Source organism: Nothobranchius furzeri, chromosome 10 (assembly GCF_043380555.1).
Source record: "Nothobranchius furzeri strain GRZ-AD chromosome 10, NfurGRZ-RIMD1, whole genome shotgun sequence".
Classification (NCBI taxonomy): Eukaryota; Metazoa; Chordata; class Actinopteri; order Cyprinodontiformes; family Nothobranchiidae; genus Nothobranchius; species Nothobranchius furzeri.
In genome coordinates, this window is record NC_091750.1 from 42,739,515 (window position 1) to 42,764,804 (window position 25,290).

Here is a 25,290-nt window from a genome sequence, read left to right on the forward strand (position 1 = left end):
GCGTTACATCATGTGCAAATGGTCAACTGGATCATGGGTGAGTGTTTCTGGGACTAAAACTCAGAAAACGACTATAGAAAGTTGTGATCCAGATGAGCTGGAAGTAAAAAGCAAAGATCTACCTCTCATCAAAGGCCAGGTTCCTGTCAGCAAACTGTGTGAGCAGCGTTCTCTCCAGGATCTTTTTAGGTGCCTCGTTTTGGATGAAATAGACGATGATGTGCTGTAACCGGTAGTCGATCTCTGGGGGCGTGTCTTCCTGGGCAAATCTCACAAGACGAGCATACTCCAACTTGATGGCCTGAGCAGAGAGACCAGACACAGAAACAAGCTGTACTACAACTGAAAAAACATTTCAACGGACAGATTAAACTATGAATAAACACTCAAATTCCCAGAACTCCCTTTGTCCTTTAGAGCAAACACGTAACAGAGTCAAAGAACACCAAGGACCTTAATGTCCTCCACACAGAGATCAGGAGGAGTTACGGCACCAGAATGGTCCCAAATGGTGCCCATGGACAACGTAGAAAACTGAAACTGACCTCTGATGATAAAATCACATCAGTCTGCAAAAGAAAAAAGGGCTCTTCAAACTCTGTAGTTTAAAGGTCCTATATCATGCCAAATCCACTTTTTGGAGCTGTTGACCGTGTTACATTTTTATTTCCTCAGGAAATACACCCCAAAGTGTTTTTTTGGCTTCAAGCATGCATTTCCTGTCTCAGCTGCAAATCCTCAGTCTGCCCAGCAGCTGCAGAAACCTGGGGTTGGGGTTGTTGCTTCACCATCAATACCCGCTCCTCCCCATCAAGGTAGTCTTCAGTCCTGATCCCTCCCTCTGGACTGTAAACAAACCCACAGTCTCGCCGTGTAGCTAGCAGGGAGTTTAACCCCTAGCATTCCAGCGTCCTGCCCATGGGACAAAACCCCATTGGGTTCAATAAACCTGGAAATGTAAGGGGTTAATCTCCACATGTGTATTCCTCAAAGGAGCCACCACAAAATCTCAACTCCTGCTAGCATGGACAATTGTTGTAGAGGGAAGACCCAAAATTCACTAAGAAAATCCTTTATAGCACATTTGAAAATAAAGTCAGAGGAATATAAGCAGCTTGTCCAGGAAACGGGTTCATGTGTGTCTGCTGCTCAGGAACACGATCGGGATTCTCTTTTACAACTAATAAACATTGGGAGTCAACCCAATTCAAGATGGCCGCCACAGCTAATTAAATGTAACCAACATAAAATGGTCAAAAATGTGGAATTTCACTAATATCTGGCGAAAATCATTCATGACACCCTAAGTGCTTACAGATCCCAAGCTCACGTGTGATTTTCACACACGCATTTGAACCAAACAGCCATTCCTCAACAGGAAATAGTCTTAGCTTAAATGTTGAACATGAAACGCAGCAGGTGAAATGATTTATTTCAATAAAAACTGACTTTACGAGGAGAAAATTCTGGTCTTTTAGGAAGACCTCAGAGCTGCTGGAGAAAACAACCGAGCATCACTGCTATGCTACCGGACCGGTTGGGTGGTTGTGTGATTCCCTTGGTGAGCTGTGAGGTTTATCATGCAGATTAAAGAACATTAAAGAAAAGGAGACGAGGGCTGGGGGTGGTATGTGAAGAGTGGAGAGGAGAGAGGAGATAAGCTGTACCTTGAAAAAGGCCGCCTCAGGTCCATTCTTTTCATATACGCTGCTGGATTTGCCAATGGCCATAATTATACCTTGCATGTTGGGGGTCATCATTGTCTTCCCAGGAAGAAGGAACCATGTTAAACAAAACAACAGCTCCTTGTGAAAAACTGTAAATGTTTGTTGGTTCTCAGGAACTACAGCATAGCATACTGTGGTTAGGGCATGCCAAAGGTCACCCAGCCATCCATGCATTGGTTAGAGGGACACAGCCTGAGTCCAACGGCCAAATGAACAAACCTCTCTGGGATAATAATGCATGAAGACCGGCCAGGTCATAAAGATGTGAAATAGACAGCCAACAATGCAGAGAGACAGACATCAATATTGGCTCTTCAAAGGAAATCCAGTTCTCGCTAGAACCAAGTCCCATTCAATAAACGGGGTATCTCATTTTCATGAAAAGTTCATGCATCACGTGTGCAGAGGTTTTTCCTGGCTCAAACTGAGGCAGAGGTGGTACCATCCTGACTGTGCGCCGGCACATGCATTCTCTGTGCATTCAACTGCCTCATTGTTTTAGAGGCTAAATATTTTGTCGTTAAGTGTTCTAATCTGAGCTTCTGTTACTAATTGAATATTCCATTTGACAACGTTTCAAGTTAAACAAAACTGGTTTGCTGCTAAAAAATATGAAATAAAACAAAATGATCATGCTGAAATAACACTCTTATTATGAAAGGCTCAATAATATGCATTAGATTGGTGTTTAGTTCCTTTTTCCATCTGATATTTATAGTTAACGTATTTTTAAATGTTTAACCTACATTTCAGTAACATTTTAGGTTTGTATTATAAACACTCATCTTAGTCACAACAACACATACATATATCCAGTAAAATATAATGCATTTCATTAGCTTGCATTTGTATTGGAAATGGTAATAACATTTAATTTCTGCTGCTAACAATGTAATGGTGGCATGTCTATCATGTACGGGTTGGCAATAATCCAGTTTAAATTATGCTCAAAGATAGAAGCGGTTGTGAATTATATACTACAACGGCTTGCCGTACTTCCTGCAGCTGTGTGTGGAGCAGACTGTAGCAGTAATGTATGTGACTCGTATCTGCAGCGGTTCTGATCCGTAGCGCTGCAGGATGCAGAATAAACAGGATGGTGGGAACTTTTCATCCGCTTGTAGAGTTTAGTCTTTCTTAGTTTTACCATCATCATATATTTTTTGTGCGCCACTTGATCGTTAGCTTTAGCATTAGCCAATCTGCGCGTAGCCGCACTTCTGATCCCAAACTTTGGACCGGTTCTGCCTTTGCTGGTTCCTGTATTTTCCTCCACTGCATCCATATGACCACACTGTGCGCCAGTAAAAAGCATTTTTCTTACACGTAACTTACTTTTGTTCAGTAAAGTTCTGGGGAAAATAGTAAATCAAAGATGTTGCACCAGTTCTACGTTTAAACATAGACAGACACGCACAGACAGTTTTTTTCGTCGCACTGTACAGCTCTGATATGGAAGAGCCTGGGGGACAATCAGGACGTCAAAAGCACCAACCATAGATATGTACCAACTAGGGACAAAAGCTATTTTTGATCTTCTTTGTCTGCAGCGGTTTTAGCGCTTTTCGTGCACCGCTGCTGATACAGCGCCCCTGTAGTGGCGCAACGCTGCAACTGCAGTTAAAATAACATCTGGGGGCAGAGTGAAATCAGGCTGGGGCGGCACAACATTAGCTGGAGGCGGCCGCCATGCATTTTCAATGCAGAAAAAACCCTGCGTGTGTGTGATCTTTGTTGGTGTGTAAAAGTGACTGATTCATGTCAACAGCTTATTCTCAATGAGACCAATGTAGGTAACCATCAGTCTGTTCCAAGAGGTCAGCCTGTCACAGCACAGAGATGCAGATGGGCTCATGTCCACTTTTCACACGAGTTTATTAAAGGGCCAACAAAGAGGTCAGTCTCACTGCATATTTGAAGTTTGACACCATGTCTGGAATCAACCAATAGCACACAAGAGCCAGATATCCTCCAGTGAGAAACCCCAACATAGAACCCTGTGAAAAGGCAACCACCATCTCACTCCACCAATCAAAAAGTCTCAGACGTCTGAGCTCAGGAAGGAGGAGGAGATTTGTTCAGGCTGGAGATACCTCGTCATCGTACCCCCCCTCCTCTGTCTCAATGACAAAGGTGCCCACATTAGGAATGGCCACCTCTACGGTGCGCTGCCCGAGGGACTCCTCCTCTGTGGGCTGATCAGAGGGTGGGGCAGGGGAAGGGCTCATCTGGACCTCAGGCTGAAGAGAGGAGGGAAAGGCACGTGAATGGAGAGAAAACGTGGCAAAGGAATCAGGAAAGGCTGATGGAGAGAAGCGTTAGAAACTGAGAGAGGAACATAAAACAAAACAGCTCTTGATGATGGATAAATTAATCTAAATTATTTCACTGTGTTTGGTTCGGCTACACCACCCTAATCATAACCCCAAGTGCAGTAATATTCTTGCTTTTTAACCTTGCGTTAAACTCATGAAAGAATAAAGTTACGTTCAAACCAAGCACACCATTGTTTTTCTTGTGAAATTACCAATATGTTTGATGTGTCACATGACCCTGTTCCTATTGAAAAAAAACAAAAGTTGGATCCAATATGGCCGACTTCAAAATGGCCACCACCCATCTTGAAAAGTTTGCCCCCTCACATATACTAATGTGGCACAAACAGAACGTTAATATCACCAACCATCCCATTTTATTAAGGCGTATCCATAGAAACGGCCCACCCTGTACTTGCTACACAGCACTGCACTGCATGTAGTACTGGAGTGTTCCACTAGGGAGCACACTAAAGAACTCAGACCGGATAGAGTCGGGTCTGTGGGTACAACCAAAACAAACATGGCATCAATAAAAGACGCAACAGGAATAATTGTGAGATTCTGACAGAAAAAAGGCAGCAACGGTGTCGTAGATGGTGTCAAAGACCTCTAACCAGAGGCAGTCACCATGGTAAGTGCATCTCACTCTACTTACTGGTTTATTCGTTTATTGCAGTGTTCGAACACGGCGCGTTAATTTCGAGGGGCGTGCACAAATGATGCTTCAAATCAATGCAAGTAACAAATGGCAGCCATTTCAAACAGGTTGCGACAAACAGCAAGTACATCACGGCCCTAGTCCTACCACAGCGGGCAGAGTGGGGCCGTTTAGTGGTACCTAAAGCTTGTGAGTATAAATTATTGTCACATACTAATAATACTATTACATTACATAGGTGTCTTTAGGATACAACACTCAGTACCTTTCAAACAGTTTAAAACACATGTAAACACAAACAAATGGGACTGGGACGCACAGACACCTGCAGCAGGTCAGCTGACCTCATGCTACAGAACTGCCACCACTGTGTGTAGTGATTCCTATAAAAGAGTCATAGACATCTTGCCACAGAGTTTTGAGGGTCATAATCCACACTGATCACATTTTGTGAGCGCTGTATGCTGCCAATGTGTTTTGCTCTCATTCTGCTATCCACCTTGGGCTGACTGTTACAAACGCCACCGTGGTGCGCAGATGAGTTCATCCAGCCTGGACGAATAAGCAGCGTGTAACATCATAAACATGGTCTAGCCAAGAGCTTCCTTGCCACAGGAAGCGTTTCAGACGCCAAACAGAAGCTGGTCCCGCCAGGTCACCAGATCCATCACCTGGTGAGTATAAACCAAGCCCCCACAATGCGGCTCAAAAACTGAGGCCAACCCGGAAGTACCAAAAATTGCAGTTCCACCCTCATCCGCTGGGGGGCTGGTGTCAGAAGCGAGTAAATCCTCATTGACTCCCATGTTAAAAATACCAATTAATTATATTTAAACAATTGTTTTTAAATTAACAACTTAAAATTTGAGCTTTAAAAACTAAATGAATTATGGATGAAATCAGATAAATAAATAACACGTTTGGCCTGGTCTGTTGTTTGGTTTGAACCCAAAAGGAAATGTGACAAACACGAACCATGCAGGCTCTGCTGCTGAAAACACCAAAACCACCACGAATCCTGAACCTCCAAGATGTTTATTTTATATTTGTGTTATTAATAACAATAATAATAATAATAACAACAACACCAGCAGGAGGCAGTGGGCTGGATTAGGGTTTAATGACTTGACTAACCAGCTAACTAACCCTTCCTTTGGGGACCTGTTGACTTTTATCATCTCCTTCTATCCAGTGAGTCTCTGAGGAGAAGAAAACATCAAACTCAAAGGCAGACTAAAGTTTTCTCCCAGTTTTAAAGCTGAATTCAACATAAACCCAGGTCAGCCTGGTTCATGAAACAGAATAAAGTTCAGCAGGAACTTCCACAGGCTGACAGCTGTTGTGAGCTCCTCCGTGCCCCCCCACCCCGCCAGCAGCAGCAGCGCAGTAGAGCCCAACCAGACCCAAAGACTGAAACTGAAATGGCCCGAGGACTTTCAGCCCAAAACCGGATGACCAGAGACTTCATTCACCTTTCTTCACCACCATGGATGAATGGTAACGCTGCTACTGAGTTTCATGTGCGGTGCATCCTCTTCTCCCCCCTCTCCTAGCGCGACTCATCACACTCAAGTAAAATTAATCGACCCAAGTCCGATCCGACCCGTCGGTACGCTGTTCAGGCTCGGACCATACAAGCAGGAAGAGCCATCATCTGGAGGTCTACACAGGAGACTTCCAGACGAGCTTTTTTCTACTGTTCTACTGTTACTCATCAATATTTCCCCCAGTGGATAATATTGAAACTGGTTAAACTGGAAAAGCTGGCCTCGCCGTGCACCCCCCACCCCCACCCCAAAATATCACCTAGGTGACCCATTTTGGATTCAAAACGTTGAATTCAGCGGAAAGGTGAGGAATTTTCACGTCTGCTTGAAGCATCATTTTAACTTTGTGATTTCAAACGTAGACGGAGTGAAAACTAAAACAGCTTCAGTGTTAGACCTGCTAGACACGCCCATGTTCCTGTTTACACTTTTAGAAGCTGCTGTTAAATTTGCTTAACAAAAATCATTCTTCAGCACGCACACAGAAGGAAACAATGTCACAAGGACAACTGAAGTGCAGGTAAAAGCATTGACCTAAGAGAACGTACAGTGTTTAATAAGGCTTCAGGGCTCCGGTCCTGCTCAGCAGCAGCAGCAGCAGCAACAGCTCTGGAGATGGCCCTCTCCGTGTCCTCCTGCAGGTGCTTGAAGTCGTTTGTGGGTGACGGCTGCTCCATGTACTCTGGGTCCTGCTGAGGAGCTGCAGGAAGGGAAAACCACCAACAGGCAGGTGCTTTAACCCACATCAAAGCAGTTCGAGTTAAAGGAAGTAACAAGTATCCTGAGCTAATGAGCAGGAGGGTCTTTAACCGTTTTCACTTTTACACCGAGCAGTAGCAAGAGTCGTCTGTCACTCAGCAGGAAAACACTGGAGTCTAGTTTGCGAGTGAGAAGCATGAAGTGCAGGTTTAACTGTAGGTTTTAAATGACTTAAACGCTGATTAAAGTCTAATGTTGTTAACATGAAGGCCTTTAACTAAGTCCTGTGTTAAAACCCATTTTGCTGTTCTGATTTTGGAGTACATGACCCATACCCGCATTGTCTGGAGGACTGGACTCGATGCTCATTGGCTGCGGAGAAGATGATGACGTGGAAGTGCTGGACGCTGCGGTGGAAGCAGCAGCTGCTGAGGCCAGGTCTAACTTCTCCTGCTGGGCTTTGCGGGCCTGCATGGCGTCCCACTCCTCTACCTCCTTGTCAAACAACTCGTTGTCCTCAATCACATACCGCTTCAGGTCTGGGGGCAGTTTGTCCATGCCACTGAGAATCTGGCCTGTTTCTTTATCGAACTCCTCTGTAACAAAGTGGGAGGAGCAACATTAAAGGGTCTGCAGGAAAACATCCAAAATCCTGTAATGCGTTCTTTTAAAAGGTAGAATCAGCAATGTGCTGGATGGTTAGGAAACTTTACAGTTAGATCATGAGGGAAGAATAAGGACTGGCTTTGCAGAGGAGGGGCCTCATTCATCAAGCTTGCTTGCACACAAAACGGGGTCGGAAAACTGCGTAAGCAACTTTCCACGCAAACTTTGGGATTTATGAAAGAAAACGTAGCGAAAAAATGTGCACAACTTTAAGTTGACTAAGGAGCTGGCTTACACACATGTTGGACATGGAGAGCGCCTGCAGTGCTGCTGCTGAGAAGATACAATTATGAAATCCTGCAGCATTATCACTTGTACTGCTTCGTTTTCACACAGAACAAGACCCCCCCTACCCCACACACACACACGCAGCCTGAAGGGCAGAATACGGAATGCAGAATATCAGCAGGGGGGCAGATTGAGACAGAATGTCATGCGTGTGTGACAGTGTGTGTCCTGTCACTGTGACCCGATTGATCATGCGCCCTGGCTACATGTACAGGGTAGCTCTCCGTTTGGGTGACTGGTTAGCGTGTGCATGACTTTCACCTGGGAGTCTGGGGATCGAATCCCGTTTGGACCATTTTTTTATATCCGCCACAGATCTCTCTGAAGAACTCAGCATTGACGGCTTCAGCAACGCTGCGCCACTCCGTGGATGTTCTCTTATTTGTTTTGCAAAAGCACTTCCTTTCATTTCTCCACCTCACCCACAAGTACCTCAACTTCTGCTTCTGTGAAATAGCGCTTCGTTGATCTGCGGTCGTAATCAAAATGCTGCAAAAAGCCGGCTTATGTGTATGCATGAGATCCACAAGGCACTTTGCACTGGCCATTTATGGCAGTAAGTGGGCGTGGTGAGGGCGGGATGTGACTAAAATGCAGCTGAGAACCTTTCTAGATAGCCTCTGGTTTATGAAGTGGAGATTGCGTACTCCACGTTTGATGGATCACAAACCTACTTGGCGTAAGTACATTTTTTTTGCTGAGCTTAATTACGGTTTTAGTAAGGATTCTACGCAATGTTTGATACATGTGTAACGTGAGGAAATATGAGTTTTCTGTCACAATGGTGGTGTTGGACTCAGCTGGGTCATAGCTGGGTCGCTGAGAACTTTCACCCACAGATTAAGACCTGAACGCCAGCGAGTCTGGGAGGAAACCATAACATCTGCCACCTGCAGTCTACCAGAAGATGTGTTTACATGAGTTGTACCCAGACCAAGTCAAAACATAAAGTTTAAACTTCTTTTTCTTGATTTTAATGTTAAAATAACCATTATCATTTTGCTCATTATAAATGTGTTTAATCAAATGAATGACTAGTATGCTTTGGGGTAATTATAATGGTTTAATGAATCCATTCTTAAATAATGTTAAGAATGTGTGGTACTGACCTTCACACTCAAGCACACACACCCACACACATCTTGCCCACAGTAAACTCCAGACACATTTGATGACGCACATGTTTTGATTTGAGAAGAGAAAGGTTTTTGGTAAGTTTTCAGTCTTTGGATTCAGTTCGTGTTGGACAACGAGAGAGAACAGACCTGAAAACCAAAGGGGGGGCAGAGCCTGTTGGCTCGTTCTTCCCCCCTTTCACGCTGTTTCTGCCAAGCCAGGCAGAATAGCTGAATCGCGACTTCTAACGAAGACTCATTACCGAGTCTTTTGATTTCTGAGTGAATTAACTTAAGAAAGCGCATCGATAAAACGCTCTACCATCCACGTGTACCGAGGGCAACTCTGGACCGGTTCCGTTCGACACCTATGTCTCCTGTCAGCCGCCGGTGTCATCTGGATGAACCACAACATCCTCCACGGCCCGGATCCGAAAGAGGGTCCACAAGAGTTCGGTGAGACAGAGCACGGTTTTAGCGTTTGATGCAGTTCTCTGATAAGACCTAAGTTTATCCAAACCATCACTTCACTCAGACACCTGTTTCTTCTTGAAGCAAAATCAGACTCACACACGCATTCATGTCACAACATTCTCAATCTTCATAAATTCACCAGAAGGTCTATTTGAGCAAGAACAGCATATAAACTGTTAAAAGATTGTCCCACAAAGTTGCCAATGTGATTGTTATTTCCTGTTTGTCAATTTTCAAAATCTCGTCTCTCGTCTCGTCTTCCTCCGCTTATCCGGGTCCGGGTCGCGGGGGCAGCATCCCAACTAGGGAGCTCCAGGCCGTCCTCTCCCCGGCCTTGTCCACCAGCTCCTCCGGCAGGACCCCAAGGCGTTCCCGGACCAGATTGGAGATGTAACTTCTCCAACGTGTCCTGGGTCGACCCGGGGGCCTTCTGCCGGCAGGACATGCCCGAAACACCTCCCCAGGGAGGCGTCCAGGAGGCATCCTGACCAGATGCCCAAACCACCTCAACTGGCTCCTTTCGATCCGGAGGAGCAGCGGTTCTACTCCGAGTCCCTCCCGAATGTCCGAGCTCCTCACCCTATCTCTAAGGCTGAGCCCGGCCACCCTACGGAGGAAACTCATTTCGGCCGCTTGTACCCGCGATCTCGTTCTTTCGGTCATTACCCAAAGCTCATGACCATAGGTGAGGATTGGGACGTAGATCGACCGGTAAATCGAGAGCCTGGCTTTCTGGCTCAGCTCCCTCTTCCCCACGACAGATCGGCTCAGCGTCCGCATCACTGCAGATGCCGAACCAATCCGCCTGTCGATCTCCCGATCCCTCCTACCCTCACTCGTGAACAAGACCCCGAGATACTTAAACTCCTCCACTTGAGGTAGGACCTCTCCCCCGACCTGGAGGTGGCAAGCCACCCTTTTCCGGTCGAGAACCATGGTCTCAGATTTGGAGGTGCTGATCCTCATCCCAGCCGCTTCACATTCGGCCGCGAACCTACCCAGCAAGAGCTGAAGGTCAGAGCTGGATGAAGCTAGGAGGACCACATCATCCGCAAAAAGCAGAGACGAGATTCTCCTGCCACCAAACTCGACACCCTCCACACCACGGCTGCGTCTAGAAATTCTGTCCATAAAAGTGATGAACAGAACCGGTGACAAAGGGCAGCCCTGGCGGAGTCCAACCCTCACTGGGAACAGGTCCGACTTACTACCGGCTATGCGGACCAAACTCACGCTCCTCTGGTAAAGGGACTGAATGGCCCTTAACAGAAAGCCACCCACCCCATACTCCTGGAGCGTCCCCCACAGGGTGCCCCTGGGGACACGGTCATAAGCCTTCTCCAAATCCACAAAGCACATGTGGATTGGTTGGGCAAACTCCCATGCCCCCTCCATCACCCTTGCAAGGGTATAGAGCTGGTCCACAGTTCCACGGCCAGGACGAAAACCACATTGCTCCTCCTCTATCTGAGATTCAACTATCGATCGGACCCTCCTCTCCAGTACCTTGGAGTAGACCTTTCCAGGGAGGCTGAGGAGTGTGATCCCCCTATAGTTGGAACACACCCTCAGGTCACCCTTCTTAAAGATGGGGACCACCACCCCGGTCTGCCACTCCCTAGGAACTGCCCCCGATGACCACGCAATGTTGTAGAGACGTGTCAACCATGACAGCCCTACAACATCCATAGCCTTGAGATACCCAGGACGAACCTCATCCGCCCCCGGGGCTCCGCCGCTGTGTAGTTGTTTGACTACCTCAGCAACTTCTGCCCCCGAGATCGGACAGTCCATCCCCAGGCCTCCCAGCTCTGGTTCCTCCTCGGAATGCGCATTGGTGGGATTGAGGAGCTCCTCAAAGTATTCCTTCCACCGTCCGACTATAGCCTCAGTTGACGTCAGCAGCTCCCCATCCCCACTGTAAACAGTGTGAGCGAGTTGCTGCCTTCCTCTCCTGAGGCGCCGGACAGTTTGCCAGAACCTCTTTGGAGCCGATCGATAGTCTTTCTCCATGGCCTCACCAAACTCCTCCCACGCCCGAGATTTTGCCTCGGCAACTGCCACTGCTGCACCCCGCTTGGCTATCCGGTACCTGTCTGCTGCCTCCGGAGACCCACAGACCAGCCACGCCCTGTAGGCCTCCTTCTTCAGCCTGACGGCTCCCCGAACCTCTGGTGTCCACCAGCGGGTACGGGGGTTGCCACCACGACTGGCACCGGCCACCTTACGGCCACAGCTAGCAACAGCCGCCTCGACAATCGCAGAGTGGAACAAGGCCCACTCGGACTCAATGTCCCCCACTGCTCTCGGGACGTGGTCAAAGCTCTGCCGGAGGTGGGAGTTGAAGACCGTCTTGACAGGTTCTTCTGCCAGGCGTTCCCAGCAGACCCTCACTATGCGTTTGGGTCTGCCAGGTCTACGCGGCATGTTCCCTTGCCATCTGATCCAACTCACCACCAGGTGGTGATCAGTTGACAGCTCCGCCCCTCTCTTCACTCGGGTGTCCAAAACATACGGTCGCAGGTCAGATGATACGACTACAAAATCTATCATCGACCTGTGACCTAGGCTGCCCTGGTACCAAGTGTACCGGTGGGCATCCTTATGTTCGAACATGGTGTTCGTTATGGCCAAACTGCGGCTTGCACAGAAGTCCAATAACAAAACACCGCTCGAGTTCTGATCAGGTGGGCCGTTCCTCCCAATCACACCCCTCCAGGTCAAGCTGTCATTGCCCACGTGAGCATTGAAGTCCCCCAGCAGGACAATGGAGTCCCCTGATGGAGTACTATCTAGCACTCGTCCCAGGGACTCCAAAAAGGGTGGGTACTCTGAACTGATATTTGGCCCATAAGCACAAACAACAGTCAGGACCCGTTCCCCGACCCGAAGGCGCAAGGAAGCTACCCTCTTGTCCCCCGGGGTAAACCCCAACACACAGGCAGAGAGTCTCGGGGCTAACAAAAAGCCAACCCCAGCCCTCCGCCTCTCACCCGGAGCAACTCCAGCAAAGTAGAGTGTCCAACCCCTCTCCAGGTCTCGGGTTCCAGAGCCAATGCAATGTGTCGAGGTGAGTCCGACTATATCAAGCCGGTACCGCTCAACCTCTGCCACAAGCTCCGGCTCCTTCCCCGCCAGCGAGGTGACGTTCCATGTCCCAAAAACTAGTTTCCTTGTCCGGGGATTGGACCGCCAAGGCTCCCGCCTTGGTCTGCCACCCGATCCACACTGCACCGGACCCTTCATGTTCCTCCTGCGGGTGGTGGGTCCACAGTTGGACGAGCCCATGTATCCGGTTCGGGCTGGGCCCGGCCGGGCCCCATGGGCGAAAGCCCGGCCACCAGGCGCTCGCTCACGGGCCCCAACCCCAGGCCTGGCTCCAAAATCATTAGTTTAATTTGAATAATTAAAACTTTTAATCCTTCAAACTTGTTTCCTCATTGAACTGAAACACAGACACTCAGATATTATCGGCAGTTTATGGATGAAAACAACCTTTGAGTCTTCTGAACAATATAAAATTTGGTTATTGATTTATTAAAATTAATATTCCGAATTAATACGTAGCACGGTTTCTCTTTCATAAAAGAGCATAAATCCATAACGCTACACATGAGACCCCTGAACTTTAACCTGAGGGTTTCAGATCAAACCGTTTGTTTCATCTGCTACTAGTCAACAGTTTGACAACGATTCTGCTGGGGATGTTGCAATCACATATTTTTGCTCCCGATTCGATTCGGAGTCATCTACCGATACAGTCCGAATTGATAATTTTCAAGAAAGCATTAAAATACGTTGTCCTTAAAGTTTCACTTTCACTAGTTTAGGAAGTACACCGATTATAAAACAGTGTCAGGATATGTGTAAAATATGTTCATTATATTATGAACATATTTAAAAGTACCATCGTTGCTTATATTTCAAGTTGTTTACTCCCTCGGTATGCAGCTGAATTGATCAATGCACGTTTCCACCAACTAATGGCAACTAAGCCATTGTTACTCCATCTGAAAATCTCTCTCTCAGGATAAATTAAAAAAGTCGTGTTTTCCGATCATTTACTCCCAATCCTTTTTAAATCTTTTGATTGGGCCTGGTTTCTGATCACGGGATTGGATCGGAGCTTCCCTAGTTTCTACAAGTTTTCTGGAGAGTTGAGCTGTCCAGATACATTTGACAACTGATTTTAATGAATCCTTTCCTTAATAATTAATAGAATTACCAGCTGATGCATGACAAATGCGACCAGTTCTAGAGCACTGTTCTAGTTTCAATTTTGACAAAATATTAGGCGTTACCACACATGAACGCCAGCGGCTGATTTTCACCTTCGATGAGGAATGGCTTCTTGTCGTTGATGTACATCAGACAGTAGGCACTGGCATTGCGGTAGCCTCCAAACGAGTCCCTGACTAGCTCCTCCCAGGACGACTTGGTGACGGAGATGTCATTGTACTTCATCCAGCAACACTGATGAGGATCGTAGATGTACGCCCAGTAGTGACCCGCGTTGGCCTGGCCTTCGTGGACCAGCACTGCATGAAGCCGGTATGGAACCTACAAAAATACAAGGGAGGTCAAAAGGAGCTGCCGGGTGATGTGCACCGATGTGTGAGTGTTGCTCACCTGCATCATGGATTTGTCGGAGTACATCAGGTCTATGGATCTGTGGATTCTGCTTATGCTGCCCTGCAGGTCTGACAGGAGGAAGACCGTCATGTCCAATAAGTGAATGTGTGCAAATCAAACGTTCTGTGTCCATCTCCAGCAGTGGTCTCAGAGACTTACCACAGGTGTCGTTCTCCACCTCGCTCCTCCAGCGATGCAAGCAGCCCTCGAGCACCCTCAGCTCTTCTTCAGTGATGTGGCGTGGGGCAGGGTGCATGGGCAGGTCAGGGCGTAGCCGGGAGTGGGTGAAGGGCTTATGAACAGGAACTCTCTGCTGCTGAGCTACAGAAGGAGCGGTGGAGGGAGCTGAGGTGGGGCCCAAGCTCTCTGCAGGAGGTAGGGCGTCCTGCTCGGCTGTGCTGCAGAAAAGATAAACAACAGCAAGGCTGATGGGTGATGACTGGTCAGCATGCAAATTTTAAAGTGTGGTGAAGTAAAAAAAAAAAAAAAACCTGGTGCCCTTATAATTTAGATTTCATTAAATAGTGATGAATGACGAGGGGCACTCACACATGAGCGGGCTTGACAATGTCTAAAGGTCAGGGAACATCCCAGTGAATATAAACCAACTAGAGAGCATCGTGACTGGCTTCACACTGAAAGAGGTTTCATAGATGAGTCACAACGCAGCCACATCCTTAGAAGTAATGAGGAGGGCTTAGCGGTTAGACAGCAGCAATAAACACAGCTTCAGCTTGCCTTGGCGATGGTAACTGCTGTCCAGTTGTGCCACCAGGGGGTGCTGATGTGTCTATGTCTTCCACCGGGGATGTGCACACAGGTTTACTGGAGGCAAACTCCATAGCGTACTGGAGGACGTCCGCCAGAGGAAATCTCTTGGGGCCGGAACCATAACTCAGATACCTGGAAGGAAACGAAAGCGATCAGGCGTCACAGAGAGAGAAACAAAATAACAGCGTCTGGCATCCCTCCAGAGCCCAGCAGGTCAAGGAATACCTCTCCAGTCGCTGCTGAAGCAGCGTCAGATGCTCCTTCAGCCTTCTGATCTCCTCCCTCTTGATTCTAGTTATTTCCCTGTTTCGGTCCATGTACCTGAACATGCAGCAGCAACGTCACTGTAACACTGTGTTATAGTAAACAGAGCAAACCAGGGCCCTCATTTAACAAATGCTCGTAGAAACTGTCCTATATTCCTTCCTACGAATGAAATTTAGAATGTGTGTACAAACAGTCAAAAACCTGATTTATAAAACATGCAGTGGCCTTTCGTACGCAAGCTCCTCCTCAACTGTCTGATAATAAATGCACCCAGGTGCATGTGTCCGTTCTCGGTCATTTACATTCAGAAACGCCCTCAATTAACCATATTTGGTCGCGCATCGTCCTCAGCACGTGAGGGAATTTCCATTGTTTCCCCGGAAACAAAGAAAACCTTTCTGGACAGCGAGATCGAGACACTAGCTGCCGAAGCACAAAAGAACCAAACAAGTTGAAGAGACTAAAAATGCAGTCGGGACAGAGTAGAGGTTCCTGTCAGAAACAAAATAATGAATCTGATAAATCATGGAGTAGCGGGCTGTTAAGGAGCCGTTCTGTTTAAACTTTGTTTTATTTGGAAATGTTGTCTGAGTTGCCTCTTCTGAGCTCTAATTCAGTCTGGTTACCTTGGCAACGCGGCGTGTGTATGATCTGGGAGCAGAGGAGGTTCTGAAGGGTTCTCGTAGTTGTAAAATAAAACATGAAGTGGAATTAGATTCGTGAGGTTTGTCTGTCGCGCCACAAAGGGCCCTAAATCCCAGCATAGCAGGATTTCTTTCGGGAGAGCAGAGCGCTCACGGAGGATGTGTTCCCTCTAGTGTGCACGCGTTGTTAAATCCTCCACAAGCACAGATTAGCCATGACGTAATGTCAGATCCCGTCGGTCACACGTGTCTTTCATTGGTTTTAGCACCAAATATGAGAAAAGGCCGTTTTTCCATCGACATAATTATTTATTGGGTAAAAGGATTTGTGGATAAGGAACATGTGTGGGCGACTGAGACCTTCAGTACTGTGGTTCCCCCGTTCTACCGCTAGATGCTGTTCATACACACGGTCATAGCTGTTCTAATATGTAGGAACATTTCTACACACAAGTGCAAACTGGTAAATACCACACAATGCGTAACATTGGTCCTACGCACAAAATATGCACAGATCTGTTCATAAGTACGATTGATAAATGAGAGCCCAGGTGCTTTAGCGTGTCAGTCACCTGTCCATGTAGAGCACAGACGAAAACTCCAGCTTGCTGTGGATCTTCTCGGGTCGCCCGAGGGCCTGATTGAACTCAAATCTCGACAGTTCAAAGGTCAGCACAGGTGGGAGTTCGGTAAACCAGTGCTGGAAGACATTTGGATGTTGATCACTGATACCATTCTTCGGTGAACCTTTAAAAACTGCAAGACTGACTGCAATTCCTTTTTCCGATTCTTGTGTGTACAGAATAGCAAAATGTTGTTCATCTACCTTTGCTACGCTGTGAACGCATTCAAATCAGAATGAAGAGGACGGACTCCATGTGTCTGTTCTCAGTCTCCTGATCAAAATAACTGCTTAACGTTAGTTTTCTTTTCCACACCAACGTAAGCCTCGTGTTTGACTCAGTAGAACACGCACTACTAACACACTACTTAGGTCAGGGTGGTAACATGGTCCTTACTACTGCAGTTAGTCTGTTTATGTATCACGAAGAGGAAGGTCTTTGAATGTTTGATTTCAAGGTTTTTTTAAGGGTTGAATAATTATAAACACAATTCTATAATTAATGGGTAAATGATTCATTAAAGAGTAGAAGAAAAGAGTTGGGATGGGTCTGTAGATTTTCTGGCTTCCACAAAGTCACCAAAAGCAGTTCAGCTGCTGCTTCTAGAAGGTCTTTTAACTTGAAAGGGCTGAGCACATAAATATTTATGTCTTAGAACTAAGAGCTCAGTCCAGCACTCGACAGAATGAGACGGTCCAAGGAAATACGTGAAGATCCAAAAAGCAGAATTTACACATGTTGAAAAATCTCTGTGGAGCCATTTCTAAACGAGATCATTAGTTCAAACCACTAAATACAAACAATAGCTAAATTTACATGTGCCAAATTTGCCCTATTCCATTCAAATCTTGGTTGATTGGAAATCCTAAATCTCTGTTTACATGGACACTAACTGAAATGATCCGATCATGCCATGAGTATACATACATCAAGCATTCAGTCAGATTAAATAAGTTGAGCATGCGCAGAGTTGTCTTTCTCAGAAAACAATTTGTAAACAAACATAATCTTTCGCCTCGCTTATTCTCTAGCTTTGTTCATTGACTTGTTTTTTCCCCCATTATGGACCTTCCCGGTATGAAAACCAGCACCATGTCGAGCGACTAAGTAACAACATTACTTTAGGCTAACCTGACATTTGTCATATTTAGCCATGACACTGGAGATGTAAAGCAAGTGCTCCTTCCTCTGACAAACACAGCAGCCGGTTTAATGACTGGTGAGCTGGACAGTAGCATGATGCTACTTTATTAGCATAAGGCTTTGTGGCTGCTGGTGATTTATGGTGGTTTTAGGTTAATTATAGCTATTAGTTTGGATAAAGCTTGCTAACAAGCTAAGCTAATATTATCGTGTTAGAACATCCAATGTTTCAAGCTACTAAGATTGTTTGGTAAACCACTTGCATTACAGGACAAGGCAACACAACAACCTAAATAAGAACACAAATTCCAATGTTGGATTACAAAAAATGCATCATATACAGTAAATCATCCCCTTGAAGGTAGTAGTTATTTTTATCATTACTGTCATTGTTTTGGTTTCAGGAATTGAATTCAGGAGGAGTGATGGAGCAGCTCTTATGGAAGAAGACAGAGACCTCACACAGCTGGAGCTGCAGCATAGCTGAGGTTTAACCATCTGAGTAAAAAACAATGTAAACAACTAAGCACTGGCTTGAGATATGAATCTAGTCATGTAAACAAATGTTCCCGATTCATTTCTAAACAGCTTCACAACATCTGAGCCAGGAGGAAAGAGACAACATTCTCCAGAGAGTGGTGCTGTCTACCAGGGCTGATGCTGGATATCCTGGTGTTCCAACAAGAGACACCAGGACCCAATCTTCTCGATCGAGGGCAGCCGAGACAGAGAGTTTCTGTTTCTAACGCCAGTTCACAATCTGGCAAATTGAGCGTCTGGGAAGGGGGAATCGGAGGCCAACACCAAGCTGCTCTGTTCTTTGCACACATGAAAAATTCCCTGATCCAACTGCAGACGTGCAAACTGTCAAAATTTTTGAGTACCACATGCGCTGTGCTTTTTTTTTTTGTCTTTTTTTGCTGACTTTTGCAACTCTGTTGCTTTCCATGCTGTAATTTCCTCGTTCCCTGGCTGGAAACATCTTCTTGAAAAATCCAATGTATCATGTATTTTATTATTAAACAGTAGAACTCAAAAGTGGCAGTTTCTTACCTTATATGTGTGCTTATACAAGCTGATAGCCACAAGTTACTTAATCAAAATTAACAACATTTAAATATTTTATATTGCAACAGGTTTCAAGAATGTGATATTAAACTGGCTCCAAGTGCATAAGCACTCACCACCGGGGCTAATTTATTCATAAGCTGCAGCTCCCTGGTGGCTTTTGTTCACATCATAATGGCAGATTAAGCAAAATGCATGGTGAGGTAGTTTAGAGGGTCACAAAAATGACCACAATTTTTAAATTTGATTTTTTATCTTCATAATTTGGCTAAATCTTTTATTTATTCTTTCTTCTTGTTTTATTGTTGTTTTGTACAAAACTGAATTGGTTTCATTTTCCAGTTTCTGATGTGGAAAGGTGAATTCCAGCTAATTATTTCACTTCCTGCATCTTTAATCAGCTCGAAGTATAAAATGTTTTATTTCATGGGTGACCAATATAAACTCTTGAGATAAACGCAGCCTACAGTTTATAACAATATAAGGTAGCGCGACTCATGTTGCGAATGACCGCAGTCACCAATTCTTGTCATGTGTCTTGCCCATGTATGTCTGATCTCTGAATTGTGTGTACTGAAACTCAATTTCGTTTCTCTGTATGTCTTGCACATGTGGTAGAAATGACAATAAAATGTCTTTGACTTGATAATCCTGTAGTACTGAAAAAAACATGTTGCCAACATAATAATCCAAAGTCACAATACATCATTGAAGAAAGTTGTCTTCTTTGGACTCACTAATCTACTGAAGGTTTCACAATTTACTAACTGTCATTTATGGATTTTGCTGTTATTGTAGAATAATCTAGTTCAGGCCTGAGGAGTCCAAGTGTTGTAGTTTAGAGCTGGACCAGATCTAAGGTGGACTAGAAATGTAATGAAGTCTGCTTGCTTTGAACCGCCACAAATGAAATAAAGGTTTTAAAAATCAGAAAATGTCTCTTAAGGATTCTGTATTAGTGCAGAATTACCCAGTCCACTTTTAAAGAGTCTAAGTTTTGTAAATGTGTAATGATGAGAGCAGAGTAAAAATGCTCAGGGAGTGAAAATATTTATTGAATTTCCCTCGCTGACTCTGAAACTAAAATAGGAAACCAACTTCAGCTTCGCCTGGTACGCTATTTATTTATGTTGCTTTTGTAATAATTGAATCTCTTGTTCTCGTTAAATAAATAAATATCTGCATGGACAAGCTATCTGAGGTGATCCATATGCAGGGTTGATACCTTCAACAACTGAATTAGCTCCAGCATCAAGTATTGATGTGCACAAAACACGCACGGGGCTGCAGTTCTGTTGTGTGTGGGCAGAGTGCGCCGCAGGAACGGGCTTGTAGTGAGCGAGTGCGTTTTTGCCGCTTGCGCGCTGCGGAGCGATAGGAGAAATGGGTTTCAACAACCAAACCAACTACAATACTGACGTCCCATCAGTGCTAAAATGTAAAGGTTTGATTAGCAGCAGCCTCTGCCGTTACGGGCGTGTAATTAGTCAAGTCAAGTCAACTTTATTTATAAAGCACTTTACAACAGCATAAAAGCTGACCAAAGTGCTTAACAAGCAAACGAACAGAAGTTTCCTAAAATGCTAAAAATAAGGTAAAAGTTCATCGAAAAGTAAAAACATGACAAAAACAAACAAATCAAACTGACATAAAAGCTTCTAAAACAGATGCTTCTCAAACAGAATTAAAAGCAACGGAGAGCAGATGAGTCTTTAAAAGTGATTTAAAACCATCCTAATGTGGATTGGGAGTGCATTCCACAACCTTGGGGCTGCTACTGAGAAAGCTCCATCACCCCTGAGCTTTCTCTTCATTCTCGGCACCTCCAGCAGAAACTGGTCAGCTGACCTCAGTGACCGAGACGGGGAGTGAGCAACTAAAAGTTCACACAGATACTGCGGAGCAAGGCCATGTACAGCTTTAAAAGCCAGTAAAAGAACCATGTACAGGACACTAAAATCGACAGGCAGCCAGTGCAGCGAAGCTAAAATTGGGGTGATGTGATCCCTTTTTCTCGAACCCGTCAATAGGCGTGCTGCTGCATTTTGCACCATTTGAAGACGGGAGAGGTGAGACTGAGGAAGACCAAGGTACAGTGAGTTGTCATAGTCAAGGCGTGATGTAATAAACGCGTGAATCACCGTCTCAAAGTCATGGATTGAGAGCAGACGCTTAAACTTGGCGATCCTCCTTAACTGATAAAAACTAGCTTTGGTTACGGCACTGATTTGCTTTTCCAGAATGACCCCAGACAAATATCAGCATGTGGAAATGGTTAGACCCCGATTATAAGACAACCCCACGTTTAAATTATTTTCAATAAAAAAAAACTCGTCTTATATTCGGGTCAATACGGTAATATTTTATTATGTAAACAGAAGAACTAAAGGTGCGCCATCAACGTGAGGCTAGTGGGTCAGCTTCACTCAGGAAGGTTTCTGCAACACAGTCCCGGTAGCACCTTGAGGGGGGGGGGAGGGGGGGGGAGGGGGGGCTGGAGAATAACTCGAGGAGGGGTCCTTACGGTCTCTGGAGCCATGGAGCTCAAGAGGGTAGTCCAGTCTGAGGGTGGTGGCAGGCACGAGTCTCCAGACACAGGGGGTTTCACTGAGGTGGTCCACGGGGATGGGGTGGGGATCTGGGAAGCAGGTGAGCAGTGGAGAGCTCCTGCAGGGTTTCCTGGGTCACCAGGGTAGCGTGTCTCCTTTCCTGGGAGTGCCCCTCCATCCATCTGCTTTCTCAAGATGCAACGCTGCAGTTCAGGGATGTAGGTCTTTGGCACCCTTTACCACTTGTACACAGTAATAGCATGACTTCCTGCTGTATAGTTACTTGGATCTAAAAGACAAGAGTTACAAAGATTAACTGAAGGGCTCCCTCTTTCTCCTACCTCTCCAGTCAACCAGTGACAGATGATCCTAAACCAGCACAAAGGACAACTTATTTTGAAGGCCAGATCATGTTCAGTACTCTGGAAGATCCAAACACAGTGAGACTCACAGCTTTTCGTTATTCCGGGTGATGTAATCTGGTTGGTGGTTGTCTAATGCAGTGAGAAGGTACCATGCTTCATAGACAGGAGGAGAGAAGGCCAACCTGTGTGTGTGCAGGAGGGGGGGGAATAAAAGTTGAACCGCATCATTTTCAAGGGACTAATTTAGCTTGGGCGTAAGACTTGTTACGTACGTTTATTATTCATTTGAAAGCTGGAAATTCAAACAAACGGTGAATGGATGGCATCATAATCCAATCACCTTTTCCCAGCATATGTGAGCATGCAGTTATGGAGCCGGCCTGCAAAATAAAACAAAGCTAAAACTGTAGAACTACATTTTGAAGATTCACATATCTCTATATGTAATTAGTCAGCTTTGATGTTGACACTAAAGCTGTTTTGCTTCTGAAAACAAAGTTATTAATATACCTAAAGGTCAGACACTTGGTGACATCCTTCAACCAGAGTCTGCTGAACATGAGCCTGGTGTGGTGGAGAACCTGGCACCATGAGCTCTTCATCACTGGTCATCTCATCAAGTGGTCCATGGTCTCATTAGCCACGGGTCCAGTCGTGCTTCTCTGTGACATGATGACCCACATGTCCTACCAGGAAATACAACGTTTATTAGAAGAGTTTACATGTGACAGAAGCGAAGTGCGCTAGCACTATTCTGAAGAGAAAGGTAATTATTTCAATTAGAAGGTTTCTCTTGATGCCCAAACGACGTCACACTACTTACATCATGGTGTTGGGCTTTATGGGAAATATACCAAATTGGTCGATGCTGACCTTCAGCCACACACGTAAAATGGAATTACCCTCTAGAATCCCAGCCTGTGAAAACAAACGGATAAGAAAAAGTGTTCAGTGGTGTGATGGTGGGTTTGTAGTTGTGCTTAATTGTCTGACAGAACAGACACCGACCACTCAGACGCTGCTTCGATTGGAGATGACCGATGAGGCTTTAGCTGCTGTTTGCTTGCTGGGTGTTGAGCCTCTCATCACATCCCTGAGTTACAGTTTCCGGAGGCTGCTTCTCCCAGAAGCTGGAAAACACATTTTAATACAAACATGTAAACAAGCTGGTTGTGACTCCTGACTAAGTCATTCGTTTGATCATTTTCACAAACATCAGTTTTTTCTGCCCTACACACAACGCAACACAGAACAGCTTTAGAAACCAACGCTCATGAACTTGTCCACACAAGCTTTTACGTTGTAAACTTTGCGTAGTTATGGCAACAGACTATTTTCTCTTTGGATTTTCTGTTCCCCTTTAGGCTAAACTAATCCTAATCCTTCGTTGGGTCTGTGCATATTCTCGAGATCCACTTAATAAACATTTTTTTTCTTTTACCGTGCTTCTGCACAAAGATGTTAGATAATCTAAAGTGGTAATAACTATATCCCTAGGTTTTATTCACTTAGCCTAAATCGCGGACATACAGCTCTGATATGTTGAGAGGTTTCTTACCTGGTAGGAAATGAGCCGTGTCAGCATTGAAGCAGCATCCATTCGTCCGTCGCGCATCCAAAATATAATCTGATCCTTTTGGTTTTTAACTCTCGACGCCGCTGATAAAACCTGCATCCTCTGTGTCTGTTGCGGTAGAATCCCTTCACATAGTTCTTCTTCTTCAACTGTTTGGGGTGTCATGGCGCATTACGGCCACCTACCGATCTGGAGTGTGGACAACATTTTCTTCCGGTTTTGAAGCTTGTCGGCTGCAAAGGCAGAAAGACGTCACGCTGAAGTTGCACACATGTGCAGTGGGCATTATTTTTCTCCAACAATCCGAATGGAGGTGTACATGGACATCAATCGGAATGATGATCAGACAAAATCACTTCTCTCAATCAGAATGGAACTTCATCAGATAGGGCACTCATTCCGATTACTTGCGCCCATGGAAACGTAGCTATTGTGAATGAGTCGACGCTCTGCCAATATCTGAAATAAGACCCAAACGGTCACCTTCAGACAGAAGGAATTCAATTCTGACGTTCACCTACAACCCAGGGACCACCAAGGATCAAGTCCACCAGGAACTGGAATCTATGTCTTTGTCCACAACTGAAGACAGTCTCACATCAGCCTGGACTGAGAAGACCAATAAAGCTGGACAGAAACCTACAGCTGTCCACATGGACATGGTCTTCTGGAGAAAGGTTTTATGGTTAGATGTAAGGCTGCATGTATTAACCGGTTTGACTATTGACCTTGCCGGTGAGGTTTAGAAATCTTTAACGAGACGGGTCCCATTTGGATCAGTGGGCTAATGCAGGCTTACTGATAGAAATCATTACCACTCAGTGTTTCCAGGGGGAAAGGCCACGACTATGGAGCTTGGATTGGGGCAATATTACATGTAACTTGTACCAAGTTTTATAACTTGTAACTTGTTTTGTAGCATGTACTTTTTGTTATACTGACCTCTTGACCAGATCTGGCAGAGTTCTCAGCTGAGTGCAGAGACTCTATCTCGCCCTCGATCATGGCAGCCTCCAGACATTCGTGGAGGTCTTTAAAGCCATTCACCTGCAGGGGGTACTGTCCAAACATCTCCGTGTTCTCAAACTTCTTACCTGAGGAGTTACACACACAAAGAAATCAACAGAGGAGCATTCTGAGCAGCAGTGTAACAAGAAACTAATTTGTCGGCGGGCCTGAGAAAAAATGGGCGGGCCCAACAAATGTTACTGAAAACAAGTATATTTTGTTTACATTATATATATATATATATATATATATATATATATATATATATATATATATATATATATATATATATAATGTGTGTGTGTGTGTGTTTCCATAGATATTTCCAGTGATTAAAGGTAAAAATACACATTTTCATTTTCAATAGGGTCTAGTAAGGATTATATGCAAAGTTTTACATATCAAGCCCCAGTGCAATTATAAAAATGATCACAAAAGAGTTTGAATGTAAAACTAAAGATGTTTCACATGTGAAGCCTATTTTCCACTGTTAAGCAGTCTGCATTAATTTCTTTATACCAACTACCGATGACAGTCCCACTGCCCAAAAGAGGAGTGCTTGCTAAAGGCCTTAAAGATGAGGCATTAAGGACATTTGATGAGGAGCAAAACCCACAAGTCCAGCTTTAGGGGGCTCTGGGCCAGGATTGGCATGCATAATAAACACAATGTCAATCATCTATCAAGGTCTTCTACAATCAATGTAACTGCTCTGCTGTTCTGCATGAAGCACATCTCATTAAGACAAGGTCACCTTTTATTACTATGGGCAAGGACTTGCTTGCTTTGTGGATGCTTATGCCACACCATGCTAAAGCTTTAGCCCTCTGTGATCCTCCAGCTGCTGCTCCATTTTATCTTTAACTATTTAAACTAAACATCTCCACTCACCTTCTAATATTCCAACAGCAAGGAAGCGGCCATAGAAAAGTTCCACCATGGGGTTTTTGGGCTTCTCTCCCACACTGAAAAGAAAAAGTTTGAAAATGAAGGTCACAGCTGTTAATGGCTTGTTCTCAAGCCTACACAAGTCAAAGTTAATCTGAGAACTCCAGAACAAAACAAAATCTGTAAAGGATATTGAAAATGAGACAGAAAAACAAGTTATATTAAAGGGGGCAAAGAATCTAAGCTAAGATTTGTTTTGTTGTA

At 45.1% G+C, this 25,290-nt stretch overlaps 1 protein-coding gene across 3 annotated transcripts in view; it reads right to left on the bottom strand.

Annotated features, from left to right (window-relative positions):
• Window positions 1-25,290, bottom strand: part of usp25 (ubiquitin specific peptidase 25) — a 64,328-nt gene that overhangs the window by 11,932 nt on the left and 27,106 nt on the right. The window contains exons 9-21 of one of the 3 annotated variants that reach the window (XM_015960133.3): window positions 25,030-25,103; window positions 24,073-24,224; window positions 16,379-16,506; window positions 15,121-15,216; window positions 14,863-15,027; window positions 14,284-14,522; window positions 14,122-14,192; window positions 13,824-14,052; window positions 7,285-7,545; window positions 6,799-6,950; window positions 3,821-3,967; window positions 1,668-1,763; window positions 123-301 (exon numbers count right to left, since the gene is read on the bottom strand). In XM_015960133.3, the coding sequence (XP_015815619.1) occupies window positions 123-301; window positions 1,668-1,763; window positions 3,821-3,967; window positions 6,799-6,950; window positions 7,285-7,545; window positions 13,824-14,052; window positions 14,122-14,192; window positions 14,284-14,522; window positions 14,863-15,027; window positions 15,121-15,216; window positions 16,379-16,506; window positions 24,073-24,224; window positions 25,030-25,103 (1,989 nt within the window). The remainder of the gene's footprint in view (window positions 1-122; window positions 302-1,667; window positions 1,764-3,820; window positions 3,968-6,798; window positions 6,951-7,284; window positions 7,546-13,823; window positions 14,053-14,121; window positions 14,193-14,283; window positions 14,523-14,862; window positions 15,028-15,120; window positions 15,217-16,378; window positions 16,507-24,072; window positions 24,225-25,029; window positions 25,104-25,290) is intronic. The other 2 variants (XM_054730454.2, XM_015960135.3) reach the window with 2 other exon arrangements.